This window comes from Pterocles gutturalis, unplaced genomic scaffold (assembly GCF_000699245.1).
Source record: "Pterocles gutturalis isolate BGI_N339 unplaced genomic scaffold, ASM69924v1 scaffold10511, whole genome shotgun sequence".
NCBI lineage: Eukaryota > Metazoa > Chordata > Aves > Pterocliformes > Pteroclidae > Pterocles > Pterocles gutturalis.
In genome coordinates, this window is record NW_010105496.1 from 11,296 (window position 1) to 38,557 (window position 27,262).

Genomic DNA, 27,262 nt, shown 5'->3' on the forward strand with positions numbered 1-27,262 from the left:
TTTTGTTTCATTTATTTTTCTTAATTATGCAAATCTACTTCCCACACAGTCATATTTTAAACTGAAATAAAACTCCCTAATATTTTCATGGCATAAATTATATACGCGGAGAAAGGCAACAAATAAAACTGTATAAATTAAAAACTAAGACATACTGTAGACTTGCTCAATACCCTTTTCTCCAAAGTACTGGTAGTGAGCAGAAGAGTCATGCAGCTTAACAGTAAAAGGAGTACATATTTCTGCCATTTTTCTTCAGTGCTCATTTCAAGATGTTTTTTTCTGAAGTGTCTGTGTTCTTAGTCCACAAATTGCTCTTTCTTGCACAAAGATTGGGAATTTTTTTTTTAAACAGCATTCTTACACAACATGTTGAACCTTCAAGGAAACAGAGCTAGCACTAAGGGTCTCTCAGGTAAAAGATGGCTACATTAAAATAATAAAAAAATAAAAGGAAAAAACCTCTGCAAATAAAAAAACTCTCCTCATTTGGGACACAAACACTTAGCTTTTAAAAACTGAAAATTCATAAATACGGTCATTGTATAACTTTAGAGAATTAAGGCTTCTAAAAACTTCAGTGCCAAAATAACCTTTCTGCATCTGTACTAAGAATAAAATATTTTCCATTTTAGGTTGTGCTTGCCTTTTTTTTTTTTAAAGACTTTTCTTAGTTCCATAGAATTTTGTCACATAATATTACATATTGTAGGGGAGTATTAGAACTGCTTATTGAGGTTTTAAGTAGTTGTTAGACTAAGTTACAGCGATAAAATTTGATTACTGATCTGATTCATTACTACTTTACATGGGGCGGTTGGCTCATTTCACCTTTTTTTCATGCTTAATGTGGCCATTTCTTCTATACTTGCCATTTGGTATCCCATTCTGGCAATGTCCATTAACAGCACTATATTTGTCATTTGACCAAAGATGTTTGCTTTGTTTGCGGATAAATTTTGTCATCCTGGCCACAGAATAATAAAGTAAGGCAGCACCCACTAGTACAACAAAGGCAATATCCAGTAAGAAATACTGATAGAAAGAGATGCTGTAAACAGCGGCACGGAGATGTTGCGCTCCGTTGTGACGGAGGATGTAATTAATCCAGTATACAGTCCGGTTAACAGGATGGCCAGGTTGGTCTTTGTGAATCTCAGACAGCCTCTGGGCCCGCTGCCGGTAGCTGCATAGAAGAGAGAAAGAAAGAAAAGGGAAGAAAGGAAAAATCATCATCAGTGCTCCGAGCAATGCAAGCCTGCAAACATAACTTGAGCCTCTTCAGATCAAGCAGCGTATTACTACAGGACCCTGGCAACCAGCAGCACATAGAAGAACAGACACAGCAGATAATCTGTCTTTAAGTCAGTCCTTACAGCTACTTGATGAAGAATGACTGGAAAAGCAGACCTGTGTGTGACTAAAGGCAGAAATCCACCCTCCAGCAAAGTGATGAAGAGCCAAGCTAACGTGCTGCCAGAGAGGAATCTCATCTAATCCAAAATGAATCCTACGGAGTGAGACACATTTACCCTTCCCACTGTGAAGTGGCAACATACCCTAAGACACTACTCATTCATGCTTTTGTGCAACTGCGTGACTAGAGAAACACTGAAGAAAAAATTCGGTTTTGATTGTGAAATAAACTATCTCCACCTAGGTTTAGAGTTAAGCCTAAAACTTTTTCATAACAGGCCATCCCCAACAACCGATCATGTCAAATTCCTTCTCCTCCTCTGCCACAGCTACAAGGTCAACAGGTTATTTATGCAGGACTTGCCTTTATACTAAGGATAATTGCACAAGGGAAAGGGTATGAAACTGATGTTATCAAGATCTGTTCAGCAACATTCCCTTTCGCTGTGCTTCTGCTGCTCACTCCTTAGAGGTTTCTCTTTTCCCAAGGCAAGTGCCACTTGAAAGTCTTGGCTCCCGTGAAAGCAAGTAGTATTGTCATCAACGTACCCCAAAACTGCAGTTAGCCCAATACAATAAACCACCAACTAAAACATCATTCTTTTTCATCTGGATATCATCTGAACATCACAGATGTTTAAAACCTACTTGTAACACACTTGAAATGACCCTCCCCTCACACTTTAATAGCTCCGAGAAAATTCATTTGACTAGGAACAGTTACAGAACTCAGTTCACGGGCTATTTATTCCATCTGAATGACCAAAAAAATTACAAAAAAATAGATGGGAGTCCTTAATTTGTTAGAATATTGTCATTGCAACAAACACAAGTGGCCCTCCTTACCTTAAGAGAGGTATTACTGGCCAGAACAGGAAAATAATAGTCTTTTTTCTAAACTCACGTGATTTTATTAAGAAAAGCTACTGTTTTAGAATACCTCCATATTTTTAGCTGCAATCCAAACATGCCACCCTACAATTGCATAGGTGTATTGTGCTCCAAGCGCCTTAGGCAGCACAACAAACAGACTGGTAAATATGGAGTAATCAAGACACGTAAAGAGAGACACTGGTCTGCAACATGGAACAAGGACAGGTTTGTCTCTATAGCCTTGCTGCCCTTCACATGGCAACCGTCACAAAAAACAAATGAGACAACTGAGTTTCGGTAGGCTGAGCAATGAGCTTAGCACCTACACGGAAACCTGATCAATTGAGTAATCTTGTGAAACAAGACAACCATCTGAAGACTTGTCCCAACCGTACACATAAATCCCAATGCACGCTTTTTTTCCCTTGCATAAAGGTTCTGTACATGCATATTTAACACGTAACAATATCTTAAAATAAAAGCAAGAAATAGTAATTCATTCCATACCTGGGATCATTAATAACTTTTACTAGGGCTTCATACAATTCACTCTCAGTAAGTGTCTTCCAGTTCAACAATATTCCCATGCCTTTGGCCTGCACACGAGTCATAGTATCGTAATGGTCTCCAAACAGGGGGATCCCCACCACCGGGACCCCATGGTACATGGTTTCAAAAATGCTGTTCAAACCTCCATGACTAAGAAAAGCTTTAATGTTAGAGTGACCTGGAAATAGAAGAGGCATGAAGATTAGAAAAAAAAACCACAACATTTACATTTCCTTAATGCAAAGTTAACTGAGGTAACTGGGTACAACACATTTGCTACCACCTTTCTATGGCTGAGATTCAGGAAGGTAAAATGAATGCGACTTGTTCTGAAGTTCTCCTCCTTAAACCCACTGTCCTGACATTTCACACACATTAGATTACTTCCTTATACACTAAGAGAGAGAATGGCAGAGAAAATTCTCATGTACCTGAGTTGTGCAAAACTATTAATGGAGTAATTAATACACTGTTTGCTCTGGAGTAGCTGCAGGTGGTGACTACAGTACAGGTGAACCAGCGAGAGATTGGTTTTCCTCATTTTTCATACAAAATACAAGCTATTTAATGACAAGACAACTGGTGTTGCCTAAGCCTTACTTAGGGATAGCCAAATTTGACCATAACAATTTACTAACACTTTACGTGATGGAAAAAATGAGACTGCCTCAGAGCAACTTAGTAACCAAAACAAATCTACCTGGTTTACAATTCATTTGCCTAATCACTACATTGTGATCAATAATCCAGCTGACACGCACACACACTGACACATGTACATGTTTAACGCATTCATCAGCACCCATCGTAACACTGGAGCTGTTTTGCAAACACACAAACATGCAGGTATCCCAGAGACAACCATAAATATCCTGTGGTCCCTCAGATCTGTACTGTATTCAGCTACACTTCGACAGGGAAGGAAAGGAAAAAAAGAAAAATAGACAAACTTTAACATAATCTTTACCAAAAAATGGAAGAATATGAAATTTCATCTCTGCACCTGAGAACCCAGAGTACCTCAGCTAAACAGAAAGGTTGTTACCACCAAGCAACATGTGCCCAATTTCTGTTAGATCTTTCCTCGGAGAAAAATTAAATAAATAAAATACGTACATACACAGAAGTATGTACACACCCTTAAAACTTGTTTTGGTGCAACATGAATAGATTTTGTATCTTCGGTTTTATGACTCTTCCACGAAGAGACCAGTGAACACCATATTAACAGTTACAGTCACCAGTTTCCTAAAACAGCAGACTCTAGAAAATTCGTACTTATTTATCTTTAGTAATTTTTCTTGAATTGCATAGTGGTACAGAAGACTGTTGAGAAGTCTTCCCATTTATTAGGCCAAATAGTCTTGGAAATAACTATGTCCTTCCATCCACTTAAGGAAAAAACAAAGTTAGTACCAGGGAAAGACAATTAACACCAGAAAGGTGTTTGATTTAATCATCTTGAAATTCTGACAAATTCTATATTATATAATCTCCATTAAAGAAATTACTCTAGATTTATGACACTTAATTCAGCAGAATATTGTTGGAAGAGCAACCTGAACGTGCATGAGACTAAGCAATATATCATCACAACAGACACTCACCAAGCAAGTCGTTTTGTGGTAACCATTCTATAAGCTTCGTGTTGTTGCCTAAATTCCTTGGTTTGTTTCCTGAAAACCTAAACCAACAAAATCAAATTGATGCCAAAACTCAAAACAGAGAATCAAACCAAATGATCCCCGAGACTTAAACAGATTTCCAGTTACACAGGGATACTGCTTACTCACCATTACAAGAAAACAAAATAGTCTCAACCAAAATGCTATAAATAGCTAATAACTTCAAAATGTTTTTCACAATTCCATTTCCTCACAGTCTGGCCTGAAATGCAATATTTTTGTTAACGTAGTGGCAACAGGGTTACTTCTCAAAGCATATATAACTCTTGCCACTGTGAGGGCAGGAGGTTTAATAACCTCTCCATGGCTCTGAATCCTTTGCTTGACTGAAACTCTGGCTGGTACTAGACTAACAACTCCACCAAGAACATCCCATCCAAGCCCCACCATCATCCAGAGGCATTTCCTTTCAATTTGCCAGTTTCCTTGTAGCTTTTGATAATTGACACCATCTTATATTAAAAGGAGCTACTAACACCAGGAAGGGAAAGGGTGACCGCTCAGTTGTCACCCAGTTTCATCAGCTACTGATGAAAAGGTTGGGATCAGGCTGTGAGACAGGTGTATTTTTCTTACTCGCTCAACTGCCCGAAACCCAATGTCAATGTTCAGCTCACCTGAGGTTGCTGGAAAAGTTTATCCCACAAAATATGGGCTTAAAGTACAAACTGATTTACATATTAATGTTACATGCAGTTAATATAGAAAGCTAAATATATTCTAAACAGAAAGGAAAGATTGAAAAAATGAACCGTGAATACTACCAGATAGAGCTGTTTTATGACAGCTCCATTGGACAACTTGAAAATATTATGTTTACTAGAAACTATTAGAACTAAAACTACATAAAGAATCACCTACGCGTTCCCAATTAAGCAAGTCATAGATCTTTACAACTGGCTTACACATTCTGTATGTTGAAAGACATTATGTTACTCATGACAAATTATAAAAAAGCAAACAAACTAAGTCACTGGTTTTGGCTCTAACTAGTACTGCATGATCAGCAGTACAGAAAGAACTACAAAGGTTTCCTTGATTTGGCATTGTGACATAAGACTGCCGAGCAGCACTACCTTTCCCATTTTCAGAAATGTCTAGTAAAAAAACCACTTGCGTCCAACACAGACCATAGGTCAATGATCTAAAGAACAACAAAAAAAAAAATCAAAGTAAAGTTGGACTCATGATTTCATATTTAGCTATTTAAATATGGAATTCAAATTCCCACGGGGGTGACTGAAAGCTCAGCTCTCCCAAAGACAACGTCTTACACCTAGTCCCAGGGACATTTACCCATTCCACAAACCATGATGGAAAGAAACAGCAGGTGGGCTCCCTTATCCAAAAAGCAGATCAGCAGATAACAAAACCAGAACAACAACAACAAAAAATAACAAAAAAGCACTGGTAAGGAAATACTAACGAAGAAAATTAAAAATTTTAACAGAAGGCTTCAACTGAAATTGTTGCTTTTGCATTAAAGAAGTTATCCTTGAGAAAAATCCATTAAAATTGATTTTTTTACTACAGAAAGTGGAGAAAAACATTCCAGGGAAAACATGATAAAAAAGATAAAGCAAAAGAAAAGCAGTAACATCAATCGGGACTACTAATTAATTACAAGCCAAGCAGTGTTGCAGGTTTCATAAGAAACCAACATAATAGTGACTCCACCCACCCCAAACAAAAACTGATGAGATCTTTACTGTAACTACCAAAGGTTCTGTGCTATGGCCTGAAGAATTTCCATTCTCCTATTCCTTAGTGGGGTTCACTATTTCAATTACACACAGCAGTGAAAAGGGTCCCCAAGAGATGGCAGGCAATGGCTTGCTAAATAGACTGCTTATAGAACTCCAGAAGTGCAGCAAGGACAGCAGTCATCAATTGTAAGACACTGATTATTTGGAAACCAATGGTTCACATGAAATCCTCTGAATTCTATTCCAGAGCAATGCTACATGTGAAGCAGAGCTGACTAAACAGTTCTTAGACTTTTACACTAAGTTTAGAGAGCCACTCAAGGATGTTTTTAAAGCCAAGAAAGCTTATTACTGGTTTTTACTCCTGCAGATTTTTCTTCCTCCAATTTCTCACAGATAAAGGCAAGTAAGAGCAACTACAAAAGCCTATGTTTACATATAGAAGAGGAGAAAGGGCCCAAAACAGAGAGGAAAAAGAAGAAAGAAGGAAGAGAGAAAACCTATGATTAAATCAGCAGGATGTCATTCTTGCTCCCTATGGTGGCTTCTTTATCAGAAATTATGACAGTATGTCAAAAACGCCATAACCTCAGACCGTTTTCACTGTCCTCAAGTCTTCTAGGATATAAACTCAGTATAGGAGTATAACCTATATTCTGCCACAAAATCATCACTCCTCCTTATTACCAGGGGACTCCAACATTTCCACTAAGAGCATCTTTCAAAAGAGTCAGGTCCTCTGTGCCACCCAGCCTGCCTGAGTTTCATCTTCTGCAGCTCGGGCAGAATCGGAAGTGAGCAGACTTCAAATCACCCCGAGCACTTCTATCATTGCACTTACCTCCAAATAACTCTCTGAGGCAGTCTTGCCAGAGCATGTGCTAACTTATTTGCTATATCTTCTGACAGGTATTTCACTCCAGCTCCAAATGAGACGAGGACAAAGCCATTTTCGTTAGCACCATTCACCCAAGTTTGGAGATCCTGTTAAAGTGAAAATTTATACTGAGCACTGTAGAAGCACACGTAAACCACAGAAAAATATTAAATAAGCATTGCTTAGGAAAAACAGTTGCTGATGCCTGTGTTACTTCACAAGCCAAGTTCCAAAAGTCATGAACATTTTAGAAATTATTGAGTACAATAACTCAATGATTCAGAATCCTTTGTACAGGCTGTAAACAGCAAAATTCTTCCAGGTTTGTTTTTTGTTTCCATATTAACAACCAGTTTCATAAAATAATTTGTCCTTTCTTAATTGATCTGTTGACACACATTCACATGTTAACACATTACACTTCAACTCAGCGAAATAGAAATAGATCTATTTCATAGTACCAGCCTGGAAGCACAACACAGGAAATAAATGAATGAAGTCTAGGACTCAACTGTGTGAGTTCTAGCCTTAAAGGAAATCAGAGTACTTCAAAAGGATTCTTTTTATTTCAGTTCTATAAAAATAATAAACACAACTTGAAAGCAGACAGAGCTTCAAAAAACACTTCCAGATGCCACTGCTCCAGTATTTCAAGAAGCAAGGAACAGTACTGCATCTGTAGGGCAAGTTTATTCGGGATGGATGCCCCTCTTCCTTGGACCTACATACTTTGTCTAATTTAGCGTGCTGGGTTTGTGTGGTGGGATTTTGGCAGCGGGGAGACCGACTACAGGGTGGCTCCTGTGAGAAGCTTCTGGAAGCTTCCCCAGCTCCATGTCAGACCCAAGGCCAAGCCCATCAGCGATGGTGGATCTGCCTCTGTGATAACATATTTAGGAGAAGAAAAAAAAAAAAAAAAGACTGCTGAAAACCTGCAGCAGAGAGAGGAGTGAGATGTGAGAGAAACAACTACACAGACATCACTGTCAGTAAAGAAAGGAGGGGGAGGAGGTGCCAGAGCAGAGATAGGCAACTCTGTGCCTCTTCCATGGCAAGTTACCAGCATGACACTAAATATAAGCAAGTGTAACAAAGGCCAAAGCCCTCTAACATCCTTAAGCCCGTCTTTTTCCTGCCATTACTCCGAAACAGAGTGTCTTGCTAACCCCCTTGATTCAAAGGCTGCCTTGACTTAGGCAAGGAGGGTAGGAATGCCAAGAGCAAAGTCTGCAGCACTGCACTGCTCAGACTTACTCTAAAAGCAGAAACAATGTCAGTCTACTGGGGGTAACCTAATGGTCACGCTGTGGTTCGAGTTAGAAGGCAGAAGCTTTTACAGCAGGGCACTTTCCAATGCTGCTTCTTCAGGAGCGTCAGGTCCCCTGCCTTCACTTCACAGCACAGGGCGCTGGGGCTCTCATCAAGAGACGCTCAGCCCACACACAGTCACCAGCCGGGGAAGGCAATGGGAGCACCCCATGCACAGCCATGGCTGCTCTGCAGCGTGTGCATGCTCCCGTTCTCCGGGTGTATGCTCCACAACACAGCACATCTCTTAACAGCCTGCTGAAGTCAGCTGCTTTCACCAGCTAGTGTATTGAACTCAACATCAACAACCATATTTCGCATCTAATCACCCAAGACCACAGGTCAGAAAGCCTCTACTACCACAGCAGAACCCAGAACGGATTTTTTCATGGCACTCAGACATGCTTTTCAGGATGCACCTAGCACAGGACAAGCCTGCAAGAAGAGCAAAGCAAGGACTGCAGGAACAGCACCCAGCTCCCAAGTAAATCCCAGCAAAGCCCTGCCAGGGTCCTTTTGGGTCCAGAGTTTGATTGCACTGAACACCTCAGTGTGTTAGGACCAGCCACAAGTAATTCATCACAGCTGATGCTTTGGGCAACTCTCAGTTAAGAAGAAGACAGCAACATCCCAACCCTGGCGCTGACTTTGTGGGAATGGGGTTTGTGCCACCAATGACAATGCAAGCCAGCAGACATGACTATTCTAGACCCAAACTATTCTACCATTCTGTGACAACCAACTGCAACCAGACAGCAGGGCTCTGCAAGGTCAGGGGAAGAACCATCCTAGCACATGAGACAGAGCAGAGCTGCCAGCTAAACAAGTCTCAGACATAGGAACAACGTCAATCGGCTTCAGGAGGGGGGAGGAGAAAAAAAAAAGAAAAAAAAAAAGGATGGAAAAAGCCAAAAGCCTCAGTGTACCCTTTGCTTTTGGAAGCACAGGTTTAAATTCTATTTTTCCAATACAAGTGTTGGCAGTGGAAGCTAAAAAAAAAAAGTATACCACTGACATACAGATATGTCAGTCTGCCAAAGAATATCTTGTATTTCCCAGTCTCACCAAATTTAAGCATAATCCTGTCCAACACCAGCACAGCAATAGGAAATGAGTAAAAAGAAAATTAAGAGCCCTGTTCACAATGCACTCCTTGTCCTGGTAATAAATAGCAGGCCAGACAGTAATAGAGTAATGCCGTGCTATCGTATCTGAGCACAAAGCCACAAAAGCTACGACAAAAACCAGCAAGCGTAACAAAGACCTGCACATTAGACTGGGAACTGTACGCTAGTCTCTGCTATGCAATTAAAAAGGGACTTCCATTTTCTCTAGAATTCACATTTTTTTCTCCTCATCCTTTCCAGTGCACTTTCTCTTCCATTTTCTCTCTCCATCTGTGGAGGCAGGGGGAAGAAGGAAAAGGATGGCAAGTGTCTGAGATGTGCCTCAAAGCTGAATCATTTATTATGAGCTGAACTTCTACCATGAAAGTTCCTAAGTGGTTTTGTGACTTAAAGTTTGTCCTTGGATTTTACTTAAGGACCTAAGTAAGGTATGCTGCAAATGTAATTACATTATAGTCACTTTTACTTAGTGGTTCAACTAGTTATTATCTTGAACTATTTCCTATCTGTTGTTTAAACCTAAATAGAAAACAACCTTTTGGGGGCTCTAGAACAAACCCTTCTCAAAAGCAATCAAGTACCATGCTGTAACAGACAGCTCTGTGCCTGTTTGCGACATTAGATCAAGTTATATTCTGAGAGCTGAAGTCACCTGTCACAAGGTGGTTTTCCTCCGACTACTGGAAGCAGCCTGATGCTCACAGGCCCTGGTATGCATGGGGGACTCACTCCTGACACTTGCTGGAAGGGCAGAAGCCTGGAGGTTTCTGGAGTGCCTTCTTGATGACAAGAAGCCAATTAGGGGAGACACTCTGCTGGACCTCATACATACCAACCAGGAAGAACTGGGCTGGAATGCAAAGGCCAGTAAACAAGGGAAGAGCAGTGGATGTTGTTTACCTTGACCTGAGTAAGGCTTTCAGCACTTCCTCCCACCACAGCCTCCTAGACAAACAGATGAGGTACTGGCTACACAAACGGGCAGCGAGGTGGGACTGAAACCGGCTGAACTGCAGGGCCCTAACAGTTGTGATAAGTGGCACAAAGTCCAGCTGGAAGCATATTTGTTTTTTAGTAAGGACAAAAACAGGATAGCTGGCACTACTGCTCAGCATTTCTCATTCAGCATTGGGAAGTCCTACCTGTGACTACTTATGCTGGGTCAGACCCATGGTTTCTACTGCTAGAAATCAGTCTGTGCCAGGCGAGGAATGGCTCCCATGGCTTCTCTGCACTTAATTGGAAATTCTGTGAGACTTCACAACTTTATGATGCATTCACATAATATGAATTATATATCATTATGTATACATAGAGGAAGTAAAAAATATTTCCTTATAATGGAATTTCTAAAAGAGAGGTCAAAAATCCCCATGTATGTCCTGGTTTCAGCTGAAACCAGGACAATGTATAATAACAAATACCTATTAAGTACGTAGAATTTTATGTAGGAGGAAAAAAGAAAGAAACTTTACTATATACCATGGCATTAGAGCCACCCTACAAACAGGCCTATGCATTTTATTGTTGTGCAATAGCAAAGCAGCATGCTTCATATCATTACAGCTGATTTCATAGCCAAACCTTTGTAACGCTTCCCTTTGAAGGTAATCCCACTGGTTCAATGGAACATAATGTGTACAAAGGGGAACTTAAAATCTTGACAGGCAAGACAACATCCTGCCATCAGGCTCAAAAGATTTGTTTGCCATCTTAAATGGGATTATATATATAAAAAAATTAACGGAATACAAACTGCTTAATTTTTTATAAACTGAAACTTATTATCTGAGTGTTCCCTCTCCTGACCCACTTCCTAAGTGTGGGTGGCAACATGCAAATGCACACTTGCAAGTTTTCAGAGTGTGTTCCAAGCAACGTAAGTGTCCATGGAAAGATTTTCATTAACTTCAGAGGAAGCATGCCTGACTTCTACAGACAAGTCTACACACGGAAGAGACAAGTGTAATGAGGATTCCTATGCTTCAAGATGGACGGGGGCAAACCAACACTGATACTACAGGTGCACAACTGGATTAACGGCAATGCAACAGCCGGGGGCTTCTCTCAGACAGAACCACAGCCTACATGGCTACCATGGGCTTCCAGACTAGAGCTGGATAATGTCTGGCCAACCAAAATCAGAAGCGAAGGAACTTCAATATATCCTCAGGTTTTCTTTTAGGATGCTAAATTAGAAAGAATACAATTTTGATTCCTCACACAGTCAAGGTCAAAGTTGTTCTGTGACAACATTTGAAAGATCCAGAAGAGTTTTAACTCAGCTTGTTATATTTTGACATCAACTGAAAGGTTCTTTTTCCAGACTAATTTGTTCTAATTTTACTTAAGCTTTACATCGTGCTAGTAGTAAGAGGAATTGCTTGCTTGCCTTCTGATCTTCAGCCCCTTTCCAATCTGCTTCCCCAGAGGGGTGCTGGAGATCAGTACTGTGCACGGGCTGCAGAAAATTAACTAGACTTGTCAGGACAAGGGTTCTCCTTGCATACATCTATGTAATTCCTGGCACAACACAGCTTTAATTAAATGGGATCACTAAGCACTGCTAAAAATGCAAAAGTCAGGTAAAAATGAGGAAATGAAGAACAGGGGACTTACACCTCCTCCTTGCAGAGCCCCCTGAGTTCATGATGTGGAGAAGTCTATTAGTCTCAGGTTCCTTTAACTATTATTATTTTTCCTGACAGCTTTTCAGTATAGATTTTCTAAACTGATGATCCAGTGAAGCTGAACCCCAGTAAGTGGTATTTGTAGGTCTCTGGTTGCAAAACAGGTCTTAACATCCTGGTACAATTACCCGAGCCACAGTGCAAAGGCTCAGTATCTTCTTGTACTTCCCCTGTTCTTTGTGTGACCTATGAGGTATAGAAGTGAGACAGCTGACAAAAGCAGACTGTGGTCATGGCACATGAAACACTAAATACTTCACCAGCATTATTACTGTGACTACATATGTCACTTAATTCGTGCCTATACATTCCTAATGTTTACTTCAGGAAGCACACAGCAATGTGTGCTTTGAGCACTAACTTTGAGCTATTCTTGCAAAACCTGAATCGAGGAGGAGAACACACTGATTCCGCAGGACAACTTTGCCTATAATTTCAGCACATCTAGCCAGTACAGCTTTTAATTCATTTAGATCATATTAGCCCTACCACCTGAGTGTTAGTCTTAAGGGATCTTCTGCAACAAAAGAGGAACCAGAGAAATCAGCTTGGAGTTCATGGGAGAGAGAAAGAGGAACAAGATGAGTTATCTATTGGTTATTGAGTTCTGAAGATGGGTAGCCACATAAAAAAAGCAAGACCCATGACTTACACTAGGAAACAAAGGAAATCATCACTCCAACACTATGCTAAGAAGTTTCACTGACACCTAGCCTCATCCCCTAGGAATTCACCCTTTTCTTAAATCACTTACACTTTTGACCTCCAGCACATTCTGCCTTCCCGATCTAATTACACACTATAAAACCAGAGAGTCAGGATGAGTCATTAGAGTTGCCTTCCTTAAAAGCCCTGTTCCCTGCTCAGGCAGCATTTTACAGCTCCTCCCTTGCAGCAGGAAAGCAACTTCCTTTTGCCCAGTTTAAATGATGTTCAGATTCCCTGTAAATTCAGTGTGATTTTTTTTTTTTTTTTAGTGTAAGGAAAAGATACTTAATATTTGAAATTACAGCTTTTGAGGTATAAACCTACAGTAAAGATTTAGGGCGAAGGTCTGTTATATGAAGAGAGCTGCATTATTTAGCCTTCCTCAAACTCTTCAACTGAACACAGAAGTGAGAAGGGCACACCTTTGACTTTTGCAATTAATTCAAACTTCACATATCTCTTACAGCCAGGCAGTTCTTTAAATGGTTATCTCTTTCAGGGACTGTAACAGAGCACCTCATCACATTTATTATTATATTTTTCCCCAAATATAAGCAATTTCAGTTTTTGTTGTATAGAAAGAAAAACTCTTCCCTCAATTACTTGAAGCCCTAGCATAGCCAGCAGACATTTGCTTTGCTTGGGCTACCCTGCAAACTTGACAAACTCACCAGAAGCTTAGAAACAACAGACCTAGCTTTCCCCTTCCAAATCAGGAATCAATCCCCACACAATTGTAACACCTAAACCTTGATGAACTTCAGAAAAAACTTTTCAATACAAACTTTTATTAACTTGAGAGCAAGTTTTCAATACAGTTTCTGAAAAAAAGCTCACATCAGGCATGCACATAATTTCTAGTTGAAGCAGCATTAAAAAGGTAATTATTCTTCTTTGTAAGGTCACAGTGAAAAGAAGCTGACATTAATGAAGTATTAAGCTGGATACACAGGTGCATACCAGGGTCTTTCCAGAAATTTTAAGATACTTAAACATAGCTGAAAAGCCTGGGACTGGAGGGGTATTCACAAAAATGACAGGAGGGAGGCAGGCTGTTTTCTCCAGGCTATCTCAACAGTCAGTGGAGAGGCTCACACAAAGGATAAATCTGAGCTGGACACATCACAGCTCTTCTTGCCCACCCCTGTCTCCTCTCCAGGCACAGTACAACCTCAGATGAGGTTAGCCCATGTGAAAGACAGAAAACCTGTCAAAGGCACCTACTCTAGTACATATTCAGTTTCTGAACTGAACTGCGAACTACATTTTCTATCCACATTTTGGGTTCTATCCAATTATACTTTTATATAAATCGCCAACAAAATGTCATAATCTAATACGTACATTAAGTACTCAACATTTTCACTTAAGTGATTAAAAAAATATAAAATCAATGCATGCCAAGGTATAAAAGGCTTAACAGAGTCCCAATTATAATAGTGTGCCAAACCCTGTCAGGTCTCCCCGCCTGCTTTCTTCTTAACTTCTGCGCAAATGCATGTTTTTTGGGCAAAATAGAAGAGATGGAAATAATCAGCTTTCTTTTGAAGCTCCTTCCCGGCTTATTCAAATCTCTAGTTTCACTTACATTGACTGACTGATCCCCAGCACACCAAGTCCCAAAGGAGGTACCGATGCATCTTCAACCATATTTCACATTTGATGTGCTTTCTAAACTCTTTTAATAAATGATAATCGAACAACTTATGGGTTTCCCAGAGGCATGGCAGTTGCACAGACCAGGCAAAGGCAGTCAGCAGGTCATTTTCCCTCCTTCCCTAGGGAGAGAGCTTTCACATAGTAGAAGACTGGCCTCGTGGCCATTTCATCGCTTTCAGAAGCTGCATGTTTGCTTTTAAAACTCTTCCTTGAGCTTGTCATATACACTGCTTGTAGGCTGCCTAAGCAGGCTTCTCCTTTTTCAACACAGGTCATATTTATTGCTGTCAGAGCTTTGCACAGGAGCAGACACTACGACCTTGCCTTGTTCTCTTTTCCGAGGTTGCTTGCCTATGAGTAATGATTTCTGTGTGACACTATGCTACTGAAGAGTGAAGGTTTTTTAGCATGTACTGGTCTTTTACTGAGTCTCTCCGATGCTTCCATAGGGAGAATAAGCACTTATTGATCTATGCTGGACTATAGGCATGAAGGGAGGAAGAAAAAAAAAAAAAAAATCAATCTTTTACCATTCTCAGACAGGAATGCTATTGTGCCAACCCCACTATGTGAGCTTTGTTCTGCTTGATTTTCTCATTAGTTATTCTTAGCAGGCTTAGATGCTAAATGCACAGCTGTGACTATAGAGTGACGGCCCAGCTGGCAGTAACCAGCGGTGCCTAATACTGAGCTTTCAGATAAACAAAGTACACAAATACAAACATAACCGGGTTTAATATCCGAAGCTTTCCCTGTTCAGCTGCTCGATTCAAATGTGTAATAGCACAAGTGGCTGTTCTTTGAATATGGTTGCAAACCATCACTCCCCAATAGAGAGCAGAGGCATACTATGCAGCTTCTACTATAAAATGCTGCTTAGAGTAGACAAAACCAGATCTATTTCAAAATAAATAAATAAGAAGCCACATGAAGTTATCTTTAGAAATTAGATACTTGCTGATAAATAAACAGAAAGGTACATAGACCATTTTTATTAGCATCCTAACTTTTCTGGCATCTTCTAAATAGTACTTCTCTCACATGAAATATTTAAATACTATATTATACATTTTTAACCTTGCTTCAAACTTTATTAAAAAGCAAAGTTGCAGCACAGGCAGTTAAAGGTCATACACATGCCATTACATGACCTTTATTATTACTGAACAAACGAGGTCCTATCATATAATCTGAAAGTTATAAAATGTGTCTGTCTACAGCAAACCCAGAGAAATATCATCACTTCAGGCAAACTATGCTGGTTGTATTTACTTCCCATGAATTTGTAAATCAGTTTACAACCAAAAACAGAGAGTATTTGCTGTAATGAGCAAAGGACATGGGACACCATGGCGAACACCCAACTGCGCCAAGCAGATAACACCTCGCACCTCCCTGACTCAACACATCCAGCTGATTCTGCTGGCTCAGCCAAACATCTCCCACATCAGCTAGCACCTAGGTCCCACTCTGAAGGTTATTTTTCTGCTAACCAAATTCCTGCCTTTTAAAAGCGATGGCCACAAGGCAAATGTGCTCATTCTGTTTTATCAGGGTTTGTTCCTTTTCACATCATCAGGCTCAGTCAGTTCCATTAACAGCAGCCACGCTGCTCCCAACCAGAACAAGATCCTTCCCCACCCCTCCCATTTCCCTCTGGATTAACTGTAAGTAATTGTTCTTTTTCCTCCGGTACAAGTTACTGGCAGTCAACCACCTCTTCTCTGCTACAAACTTGTAACTAAACGTATTTTTTCTGGTGTCCTCTCCCCTTCATTTATTCCACTGTCTGAAGTCAAATTGAAACTTCTAAAAATGAAGCAGAAAAGGTAGAGGTTTTGAACAGCCTCAAGAAGCTTTATATCTTGTCTTCCCTTGATATACTGATGTTGGCCGATCTGTGCCACATACTATTAAAATGCTGACAAATCTCATTCTATTAATGACAGAAAAATCCATGCAGTTAATATTCACATTATTTTTTCATATTTTGTAGTTCATATTAGGATACAGTAAGATAATTCCCAAAATAAAACGTTAAAGACAAAGAAAAATATATTCAGACTATGGCATTTAGTCTGAAGTCCTCTATTTTGTTGCTGGTTAAAGCCACACTAACACTCTCAGTTGTGAAACAAACTAAGACTGAAACTGTTTTCTGTTAGGACCCCAAGCACTGCTAAGTGCACAAGTGCACTGTCCTCACATATTAATCTAACAATGCTGACGATCAAGTGCTTCTGCAATAATATTAGACACAGATTGAGCCCTGTTAGAATACAGGCTATTTCCCTGTTACATTTCTCACTAATTATTTGGCGTATATATATACACCACATATTTGGTTTATCAAAATGTATTGGAGAAAAAAATGTCTTTAAAGCCTTATGAATCTTTCTAATGTCTAAAATGTTGGATTTTCTTGTCCCTGACCTCTACTCCCTTTTTCCATTTGTTCAATACTAACAAAACGTTTAAGGCCATTTAAATTTAAAGAGGACTGAAATTCAGTCTCAAAAACACAGGCAAGAAATACAGTACCGCAAGCCTTTGTCTTTTCTCCCGTATCTCAGCTCTCTCTAGAGTTACAGGCGTATCCAATGAAGCCTCCAAGAACACAGTCTACCTAAAACTAGAGGTCAACCAGAAATCTGCTGTGCAAGTACTTCCCTGATGCAATACTCTTTGTCAAAAATCCATTACTCACTGGACCTTTGGCAAGCACCCTGGGAAAGCAACCTTGCCTTTCAAATGAATGGAAGGTAGTCGAATATAAGAAGCTTGCCCTTCAAGAGAGGTTATTAGAATTACTGCATAGAGGTGCAGCAGAGGTAGCCTCAAATCCAGGATTCAAATTAAAAACAGTGTTGATGTTACCACAAAGATCTGTTCAAATATACCAAAACCCCCTTCATCTTCCTAAGCATGAAGCCCCGTTGTACAATTTGTAAGCATATACAGAAAGGTTTATTAGTAAACATAATTGCAAACCAAGGTTTTGCCAAACCTCCTACAATTTCAGTAGCTGAGTATGTAGCAGAAGAGCTCTACAAGTTAAGAAAAGACTAAGTATGGAGACTGTTTTTACTTACTCCATCTATAGACCATCAGGCCAAATTAAACTGCAGCAAATAGAGTAAGATGAAAATCAAAAAGCTGAATTTTAGATCCAGGCTTCTGCATTACAGATACTGACACACAGCCCCATCCAGAAATACACACTGTAAAATAGTTTAGGCAGGTAATTTTGTCTTTCATTGTTACAGTACAATACCTGTGCTCTGTGGATGGCATGAGATACTCCTCTCATCTGCAGCTTTCATTTAATAACAGCAAGTTCTTCATTTCCTCTTCAGATTATATAGCTTTTCTTTCTCCCTGGAGCTTACCTCCTTTCTCTCTTTTTTTTTTAATATTTATAAATATATATGCGCACATATAGATATGAGTGCATGTATATATTTGTGCACATATATACACGCATAACATATACATGCATTTTATATATATACTTTTATGTAATATTTACATATTTTAAACAGGCTGACAGTCATCACCCCTTCCTTAACAAGCTTAGGATCAACTGCCTTCTGAGCCTGTGTTTAAGTGATAAAATCTCCCATCCTTTAATCAAACCTCCCTAATCTCCTGTTCTGCTCCTCCACTTAGTTGGGGTGACCAAAATTGTACTCAGCAGCTCTTAGCAGGGCCCATCTACACATGCACTCTCCTCACTTTTGTGCAAACAGCACAAACAGAGACTGAGTGCCACACTGGCACTCGCCGAGCAGCTCCCCCTTTTCACCAGGGCCTGCTCCTGATGGGTCTGGCTGTGCCTGTCCAGGGGCAAGCAGCACAGTGCTAAGCAGCGCTGCAGAATCAATCCCTGTAGCCTCTGGAAGCGTGAGGGTACATGGGTGGCCCGTGACCGCCGCAGCGGCAGTAGTTGCCTGGTGTCCTGCTGCCACCTCTCCAAGCAAGGGCTTTCTGACCCAGCACTGCCTGCTGTCCCACGCTGTCCCCTGGCCGGGCTGCACTCAGCCCGGGAAAACTCGGGGACCCACAAAAGAACTACAATCACCAGCAAAACAGCAGGTGAAGGCTAATACACAATTACAGATGTATTCCTGTGTCAACAATTAATTCTACTCACAAGGTTTTTTTTCAAAACCCAAACAAATAAAATCATTAAGATAAACATTGTTAATAACAAAACTGTTCATCAGCAAACTCACTGTCAGGATTGCTTAGGAAGGATAACAACAGAAGGACACCTGTGAAGTGAAGTAAGTCCACCAAACCTAGACACTGAAAAAAATTTCTGCACACCAGGTTTCAGCCAAACACAAGTTGACTCCCCGAAACCATGCTTTCCTTGAAGGCAAGTTTTTAATGAGAATGGCACTATTTGGAAGATATATCCTTTTGAGGCACAGAAACTGAAGTTACATTACCAATTTTCCCAGCACCCTTCAAAATGTCAGGTAAGAGGCACTCAAAGCCACACCACAGAAGAGGTTACATCCCACCTGCTCTCAGTTGCTAATGCTGGGGCCAGGAGCCAGGCATGGGACCAATGCTTCTCCTCCCCATCCGTCCTCTTTGGTTCTTCCTCAGAAGTCGCTGGTCCCTCCCAGAGGCCCTTGCCTCAGACACAGATGCCTCACCACCCCTAACAACAGGTGCAGTCTAACACTAACCCAGCCACAGCATATAGAAACACCCAAGCAGATTATTAGCCAAACATGAGTTATACATTTCACCTAAATAACCTTTAAGCAGCTAGTACATCTGAAAAGAAAAGTTGGCTTAATTGCAAGATTTTTTTTTCTCGAATCAATAATATTAATATTTAGGCTTTCTACTCTTAAATGTCAGCTTTGAGTACATTCCAGTGTCCCAAACCATACAAACTGGTGTTCGAACTCAAGCACATTCCAAATACTACAGAAAAAAAATATGCCTTTGGAAATCCATTCTTATCTTCTGTTTCTCTACATAATGTTAGAAATTATCCTATAGTATGCTAGAGAAGTAGACCATGGAAACCAAACTACCTTGTTATTTGTCCTACCTACAGTTGACTTAAAAACTTGCAAGTGACACTCACAGTTAAAGCACTGCACATTACCAAAGTGAATAAATCTCGTCGACTTGTGCATTTCAATATGAAAATGATCAATTAGAAAGTTTAAAAACAGAAAACCTTTTTATAATAGTAAACTGTTTGGTTTTTGGTAAATATATATAGTAAAATAACTTCTGTTGCTTTTAACTTTCAGAATTTTACCTATGCAACACTCAAGGTCTGAACCTCGCATTTTTCATTCCCAACACACTAATCATTTTAGCTAAAGAAGTGACCACCTTGTACTACTATCCATGAACCAAGTAAACTTGCTTTTTGATGGGCAGCACAGGCTTGCTGGAGGTTTATTGTTCGTTCATCAAGAGCACTGGATGCCATCTCATGCTTGGATGCAGACTTGGAGGACCTGCCTTCCTGACCCAAGTTTTACCGAAGATACTGACTTTTGAAATCGACTTGGCATCCTTTTCTCTGTGTCTTACACTATCCCGGTAGATGCTGAGTCACATGTCTTACCAAATTTAAAATGCAGCAGTATAGCTGGAACAGACATGGTTCATCAACCCAGCCATACTGAATCACCTGGGACAACAGACTACAGTAGTTTTATGATTAGGTATCTGAAGAGCTCAGGCAGCGCTTACTTGTGTAACAAAAGATCAGTAGATGTGGGGAAGAAGCTTTATGTGGATATGTACTTCAGAGCCAAAATACATGATCATATGGTTCAGCACAGAATTTACACCGTCCCACCTAACCTCAAACCAAAAAAAAATCATGGTGCTATGCCATGCACAGTCTGCAAGAACTTATAGTGTCCTTGAATTTGAATGAAGGAGAAAAATACGTGGAATAAAACATCTTTTTATTCTTCCACCTAATTTTAAAGATAAATATCAGTATCAGCCAACACTAGCCCAGTAAACACACCACTGTCAGCAAGACTCAGGAAAAAAAAAAACTTTTTAGTGAAAATATTTCAAAGCCAACAATTTGTTACACAGATCTAGAACTGTATAATAACAAGATTAGATAAGAGATCTACAGGGAGGAGCAAGAAAGTTAGTGTAATTGCTATTTGTTGACAGCTATGCCTGAAAGGACAGGTTCTACTTCTGAAAAATGAACACCCTCCTTTGTAACGTAAATTTAGTTTGCTCAGGCATGGAAGAATGAAAAAAAAAAAAAACCAACAACAAAAACCCTGTCGTCTGTTTCTCTTTTCTTATCAATGACAAATGACATTCAGTTCAAAAGAAGTACCTCAAGATCAGCATTGAAGAAAAGCATAGTGTTACACAGAGGTAGTTATGACAGTTCAAAAACTCTGCAGATGGGAAAAACAAGTTCAATTCAAAATTTACAGGGTGTCATTTCATTTTCCTTTTTTTTTTTTTTTGGTAAACACTGACACAGATTAGCTCAAGTACAACTGAACTGCAGGATCTAACCTATGTCCAAACACACCTATATAACCAACTAGTTGAAAGAAACGAGTCCTTTTGAGACACTGTTCAGCAGCTTTTCTTGAGGTAAAGACACCTGCTCCATTCCAGCACCCTCTGCCCCCTCCTCACCAAGGCCCAGGTATTTCCCAAGGCTGCTGCTTGTAGCACCCACTGGGTTTCTACCCAGATCCAAGGACATATCTTACCAGGTTGATTAATGCCTAACTGCATATCAACCTTGTCACAAGATAAAAATGCCATAGCAGGGGTTTCCCCCCTGCTCCTTAAAATGTGTGTTACTTTAAAAGGCAGCTTCATTCAGCTTCACAAGATCCCTCTGGAGAAGCATAACGAGAAAGAGGTACTGGAACCTTTTACTTTCCTAACAGCCACTGCCAGTTATCTGGAAAATACTACCAGATACACCATACACTTAATGATTTAAGTCAATGACGACCTTAAAAGACTTGATATTTGGTCTGTGTCTAGCTTTTGATCTTTTAAGGCTAATTCTGCTTGCAGTGTCCTATATGCAATTTAAAGTATGCTCTCTTTGGAGTTAACTATACAAACCCTGGACTCTTTCACACGTGCATACAAGATTTTATTCACTTACGGGTAACAGGTGCAGCCACATTAACCGTCTCCTTGTCTTTTAGAGCACACAATATTTATGCAAGAAGCTTTACAAAGCGACAATCAGCCCTCCTACCACGATGTAACAGTGTGACACAAACTATGCTCAGCTTCATCAACCTGCAACAGGGATCACAAGAGCACAGGCAGAAATGCACCATCATCAGGAATTTCAGTCACCTGCTGACACACTGCCTTCTCTGCAAAGGGTGAGGCTAACCCTGCTACACCGAGGAGGAAGCTCCCAACTGCCTGTGCTGCGCTGCAAGGTGCCACAGGGAGCCAGGCAGAGCGGTGCTCGGCACAGCACGGTGACCTCCAAAGGACCTGCTGCTCTCCTTGCTGGCTCCTGCTCCTCAGCATGCTGATGACTGCAACTGCGCCGAGGGACACTGCACCAAGCACAGGCCAACAGCAGGGCACTGCCTTGGAGAGCAGAAAGGAGGATCAGAGCTCAAAGGCTTCCCAAGGCGTCTGGACAGGCTGAAACCCAAAGGTGCATTTGCAGTTTGTGTACAACAGGCAGGTGCTGTGCACTGCAGCCGTAATTGCGACAGAGTTCAGGAACAGCTAAAAATCATACCCATCACACGAGCTGACTGCATGATCAGCTGCCACCAGTTATGATCTGTGCAGGGCAACAAGGATATGTCCTGGTAAGATCAGTTCCCTTCACGGGTGATGCACAAGATGCACAGCTAACATATGGTCCCTGCAAGGGACCGCTGCCTGCCTCTACCTGAGCACTGCGCCAGCACAGTAGGAACAGAAATGGCTCTGCACGTACACTGGTGCACACTCCCGCAGCTTGACTTTGGCAACATTTATTCTGGTCCCCCATCTGAGCGTCCCCCCATGAAGCACGTCACTTAAAGCCATCCAAAAGGCCAGACGCTGGTACAGACCATTATATCTCCTACCACACACCAGCAAGCATTTCATTCACAGGTGGAATAAAGCTTGCAGCTTAACATTCTCCAAAATAAATCTAGTTAACCTGCACCAAAAATATTTTACAAAGAGAACCTGCATGCAGTAAGTGGGGACAGTCAGGGGATTTACAAAACCCTGCCACTGCTCTGAACTAAAGTCTTAATGTAGATGGGACAGAGCAAAGCAACAGTCAGGTTTGTTTCTCTTCACACGCGCACACACACACTGGTACATCACTCAGATACTCGGTACCCCCTGCTATGTGCTACCTTGAAAGCTGAAGAAAGTTTAAGGAAAACACAGGTGGTGACTCAGAGCAGCTGCAAAAGAGAGCTATCACATCCCCTAGAATTAAACAATGACAATCCCGTAACACTTCAAGAGGCCTTAACCTTTATCTCCTCTTTGATTGTTTAATTATTGCTCTCTGCCTTTTTAAGAATTACTTATTATCAGAAAACAAGAGCTTTCAGTTACGTGTAGGAATTCTGATTTGGTTAAACAAACTACAATACTTTTCCAATTTTTCATCCCCAATAAAAAAATAAAAGTCTCTCTCCACCGCCAAGGCAGCAGTGCCACTGGCAGAGGTGTGTGGGGACCATGAAGTGCACTGGCACTACGGCAAGGCTACAGCCCAGAAAAGCCTGAAGGCCAGCTCCTGCTGTGGCCCAGAGCAGCAGCGGTGACCTGACCAGCAGCTAGCCCTCCCACAAGAGACTTGCTGCCTTCTCACTGCAGCTACTGTTTTGAGAGACAGACTTGTTTGGTTTTTGGGTTCATTTGTTTGTTTTTAAAAAAAAGTTTCATTTAGGTATTTTGTGTTCAGTAGGTACTCTGGACTTGAAAAAACACACCACAGACTTTTTTTCCTATTACTTCTCTATCAGAAAAAGTGGACTAGGCCACTTAAAAACAGTTTTAAGAATGTAAGAGACCTGAATGGCTTGTAATAGTAGGTTAAATTAGACTGCTAAAGCTCTTATCTCCAGCCACATGCCCCTCTTTTCTGACAGTTGTGTCGGGGCAAGAACATCACTTTCGTTCTTGAGATGGCTCCTGAAGCATCACCATTTCCAGCCCAACACAGAAATGTGAACCAGCTCTGCTTCTGCCTTACCCCAACACACCAGGGTAAAAGCTGCAGAAAATAAACTAGCAAAGGCTCCTTCCTGCTTTAGAGATGCAGCAATAGCTGAAAACAGTCACAGCACTAGCTATCCAATTTTCATCTGCCAGAGTAAAGCAACAGTTATGAATTTGCTTTAACTATTCAGTAAAAACAAACTGGTTCCCCAATAATTTACCTACAATACATACCACTGGGATTATGCATAACAGTCTAAAACAAATTACATGGCACAAGATGAACACACTGACTTTGTCTCTCTCACATTCAATCAAATCCCACACTTAGAACATCGTAAGAATTAACTGCCCGATAAAACTGAGTGGGAAGTAAACAATGTCCCTGTTGACAAACAACTACAAGGGTCCCCATCCCATACTCCGTACTAAGTATTTGCCAGCAGACACTCTACCTGTAGGTCTATTTCTAGGTCACTGTCAGTCTGGTCACTTACTGTTCTACCTTCTTGCATGATAAGATTTTGTGGTTCCAGAGTAAATTTAGAAAGTACATGGAAATATAATCTCAAAGGCTCCAAATATATATATCTGTGTAAATATATATCTCTGTATCTACACACACACATCCCTATATCAAAACACTGAAAAAAACCTACTACTTTCATTTTCTTCCACCCTATTTTAGAGAAAATAATCTGCTTTTGGGGACAGTTAATTTTTTACCCTGAAGACCAATCCACAGAGACAAAAAAAAAACAAATGTTGACACAGTGCCCAAATTTACCACGCAACAAAGACATTTTTCTTCTTACAGAACAAGAAAACATCAGTTTGGGAAATGAGGAGTTGAAATTCAATCCAGCCAGTAATGTTTTCCTGGAGAGAACGTGGCTGGCTGGACTTTGTTGAGCCACCACAGAGCTACCTTTAGTTCGCTTTTTCAGGATCTCTGTGAGGCCTGATGCTTTCTAAACACAGACACATAAATGTACACACAGGAAGAAGGAGTTAGAAGCAGCACTGCTATCGTCATCTCTGACGACACCTTGGAGAACACTAAGAAGTTCTCCAAAAACCAGTAACTAACAGACTTGTATCCTCCATCCATCACTACCCACATTTCCTTGTATTGTTACAGTGCCCTACACAGAGGCTTAAAATTGTCCTGAAGCACCACATAGACCTTGCAAAAAGGGCTCTAAGGATAGAAACTCTGGGATGCTCCTCACTCCCAAATTGTCATCAGAGAGCTCACCCTCCTATGCAAATTAAGCTACCCATGCAAGTGTCCTAACCAGTGCCGAGACTGGACCGAGCCAGGCCACTCCCAGGTTTCACGGGAGAATACAGATAATAGTGTACATTGTGATATACCCCCACTAGTGCATTCAGAGTGCGACGCAAGTGCTTGCTCTCATTCAGCTCAGACACATTTAAACTTGAACAGGGGAGGAAAAAAAAGATGAGGGAATTGGCACAGCACTCCGCATCCTACAGCCCAAAGCAGAGAATTGCCTGATGTTTTCTGAATTTGGGAAAAAAAGGCACTGCTAAGTCAAGACACTACTGACAGTCCAAAGAATTTAAAAATAAAAACAAAACAAAGCACCGCACCAAACAAAAAAACCCCAAACACCCAGACTTCCATGATCAATTTTCAGGCTAAAACAGATGAAATGTGGGCCTGGAAGTTTTTATGCAAAAAGTAAAGGCTGAACAAGGCCTTTTCAGAAGCAAATTGTTGAGCGTTGCAGGTCTCCCTACCTATTTATCACCCAGACAGAAGTGTCCATTATTAATGATCTCCAATTCAAGACCTATTTGTTTATGTATACATAAATAGAAGCGCAAATGACATGGTTTTCTGTGAAATTTTGTTTTGCCTGTCACTCACCATTGTGTTGCTGAACAGAGGGATTCTTGGATATCAGGTATCAAAGACCACATTGTGCACTGAAGTAATCAAACTTAATTACTAATCTGTGCAGCCAGGATTTCTGGAATCAATCCAGTCACCATCACTATTTCAGTCTGAAGTTCAGTACCTGATGGCCAGTAAGTGTACAGTAAGAATTCATACCCGAGTACCATACTGGATCTATATCAGCTCACACCATCTCCATTTGTTGGCCTATACACAGTTCTTCTCCGAGATTTAAAGGTATTTTTACCTGGCAAACCAAGGGAAGCAAACTCTCCATAAAAATACCAATACCATGACATTAAAGATAGAATAAAATATTAGCAGGCTCCTTGAAGCATAAACAGTATTCATTTGTTCTCCCTTCTTTCCATTTTAAGCCACACTTCAGTTAGAAGCTACAGATGTAATTTCCAAGATAGATGCTTAGTGGTACAGTAAAGGAAAAAACAGTGCACACTAACTCAAAAGAATAACAATTCCTGCAACCACAAAAGACTCATTTTGACAAGTTTGTGTCCGACAGTTCCCCTCACTACTACCCCAAGCTACTTTCATTGACTTCAAGGACATATTTCACTAAGCAACAACAAAAGATGCAATGCTTTAAAGCACCAAGACAACACTAGATCCCATTTGAAATTCACTGCTTAAAAACTGCCACTCATTGTATAGGGTTAACCAGATACCACAGAAATTACCGGAAAGCTCAGCAAACCTTACTTCTGGCAGAGGGTTGGCCGGTTTGGTTAGGATTCCTCCCACATAAACAACATTGGGTAGCGTGGGTCTTGGAAACTCCAGTGCTACATCAGTACAAAGCATCCAGAGGCTGGATCCATGAACCAAGTCATACATGGACCGTTCTGGGAGAACCTGGTATTTCTGCATTATCCTTTCATATTTTGGCAGAACCAAAAAACTGACTCCAAATCTTGAAATAACATAAACAACAGTATTTTTAATCCTCTCAAACAGGTTCATGCGATCTGTGAGCAGCGAGTTAAACTCTGGAACATAGGACAGGGGAGCTGGAGCACCCACTTCTGCTGGATACCAGAGGCCAGTAGAAAAGACGGCGTATTTAACCCCTAAAAGGTGAGCTATAACAAATCCACACATCTCATTGGGATCTACGAGGAGAAGGTCAAATTTTTCCTGTTTCAGGGCACGCATGAGGTTTCGGTTGCCAACAATCATGTCGCAGTTCTTGGAATAGTGGTCCAGAATATCGAATAGTTCGAGGGCTGTCAGTCTCCCAGAGAAGATACTCCTCATCTTGGACTGGAGAAAATCATCTGAGGTGCTGCTGTTAAAGATCCCTGGGTAGCGCTGAAGTCTATAGTGATTAGATGGAGGAATCTCTCTGCCCTCAGAGAGGAGAAACACTGTCTGGTGACCTTGGTCATGCAAGGCTGAGGCCAGAGTCTTGAAAATATAAAGATGGCTTTCAAACATAATTGGCGGCACAACAACAATTTTGGCAGCCCTCGCTATCCCGACAGCACTCCATAGGAGAATGAAAGCTGGTGCGTACGGCTTCATAGC

General features: G+C 40.8%; 1 protein-coding gene across 1 annotated transcript; it reads right to left on the reverse strand.

The window, feature by feature from the left end:
- Nucleotides 1–189: 189 nt before the first annotated feature.
- On the reverse strand, nucleotides 190–27,262 carry UGT8 (UDP glycosyltransferase 8). The gene is made up of 5 exons (XM_010087422.1): nucleotides 26,438–27,262; nucleotides 7,071–7,213; nucleotides 4,446–4,522; nucleotides 2,797–3,016; nucleotides 190–1,186 (listed from the first exon to the last, which is right to left on the reverse strand). The coding sequence occupies exons 1-5, from the start codon at nucleotides 27,257–27,259 to the stop codon at nucleotides 823–825; spliced, it is 1,626 nt and encodes a 541-aa protein (XP_010085724.1). The 5' UTR covers nucleotides 27,260–27,262; the 3' UTR covers nucleotides 190–822.

Coding starts and splice junctions, on each gene's coding strand:
- UGT8 (XM_010087422.1), bottom strand. CDS start 27,259: ATGAAGCCGTACGCACCAGCTTTCATTCTCCTATGGAGTGCTGTCGGG. Junction 7,214..26,437: donor CGGCCAACCCTCTGCCAGAA/GTAAGGTTTGCT, acceptor TCACTTTAACAG/GATCTCCAAACTTGGGTGAA. Junction 3,017..4,445: donor ACCACAAAACGACTTGCTTG/GTGAGTGTCTGT, acceptor TTCTATTTCCAG/GTCACTCTAACATTAAAGCT.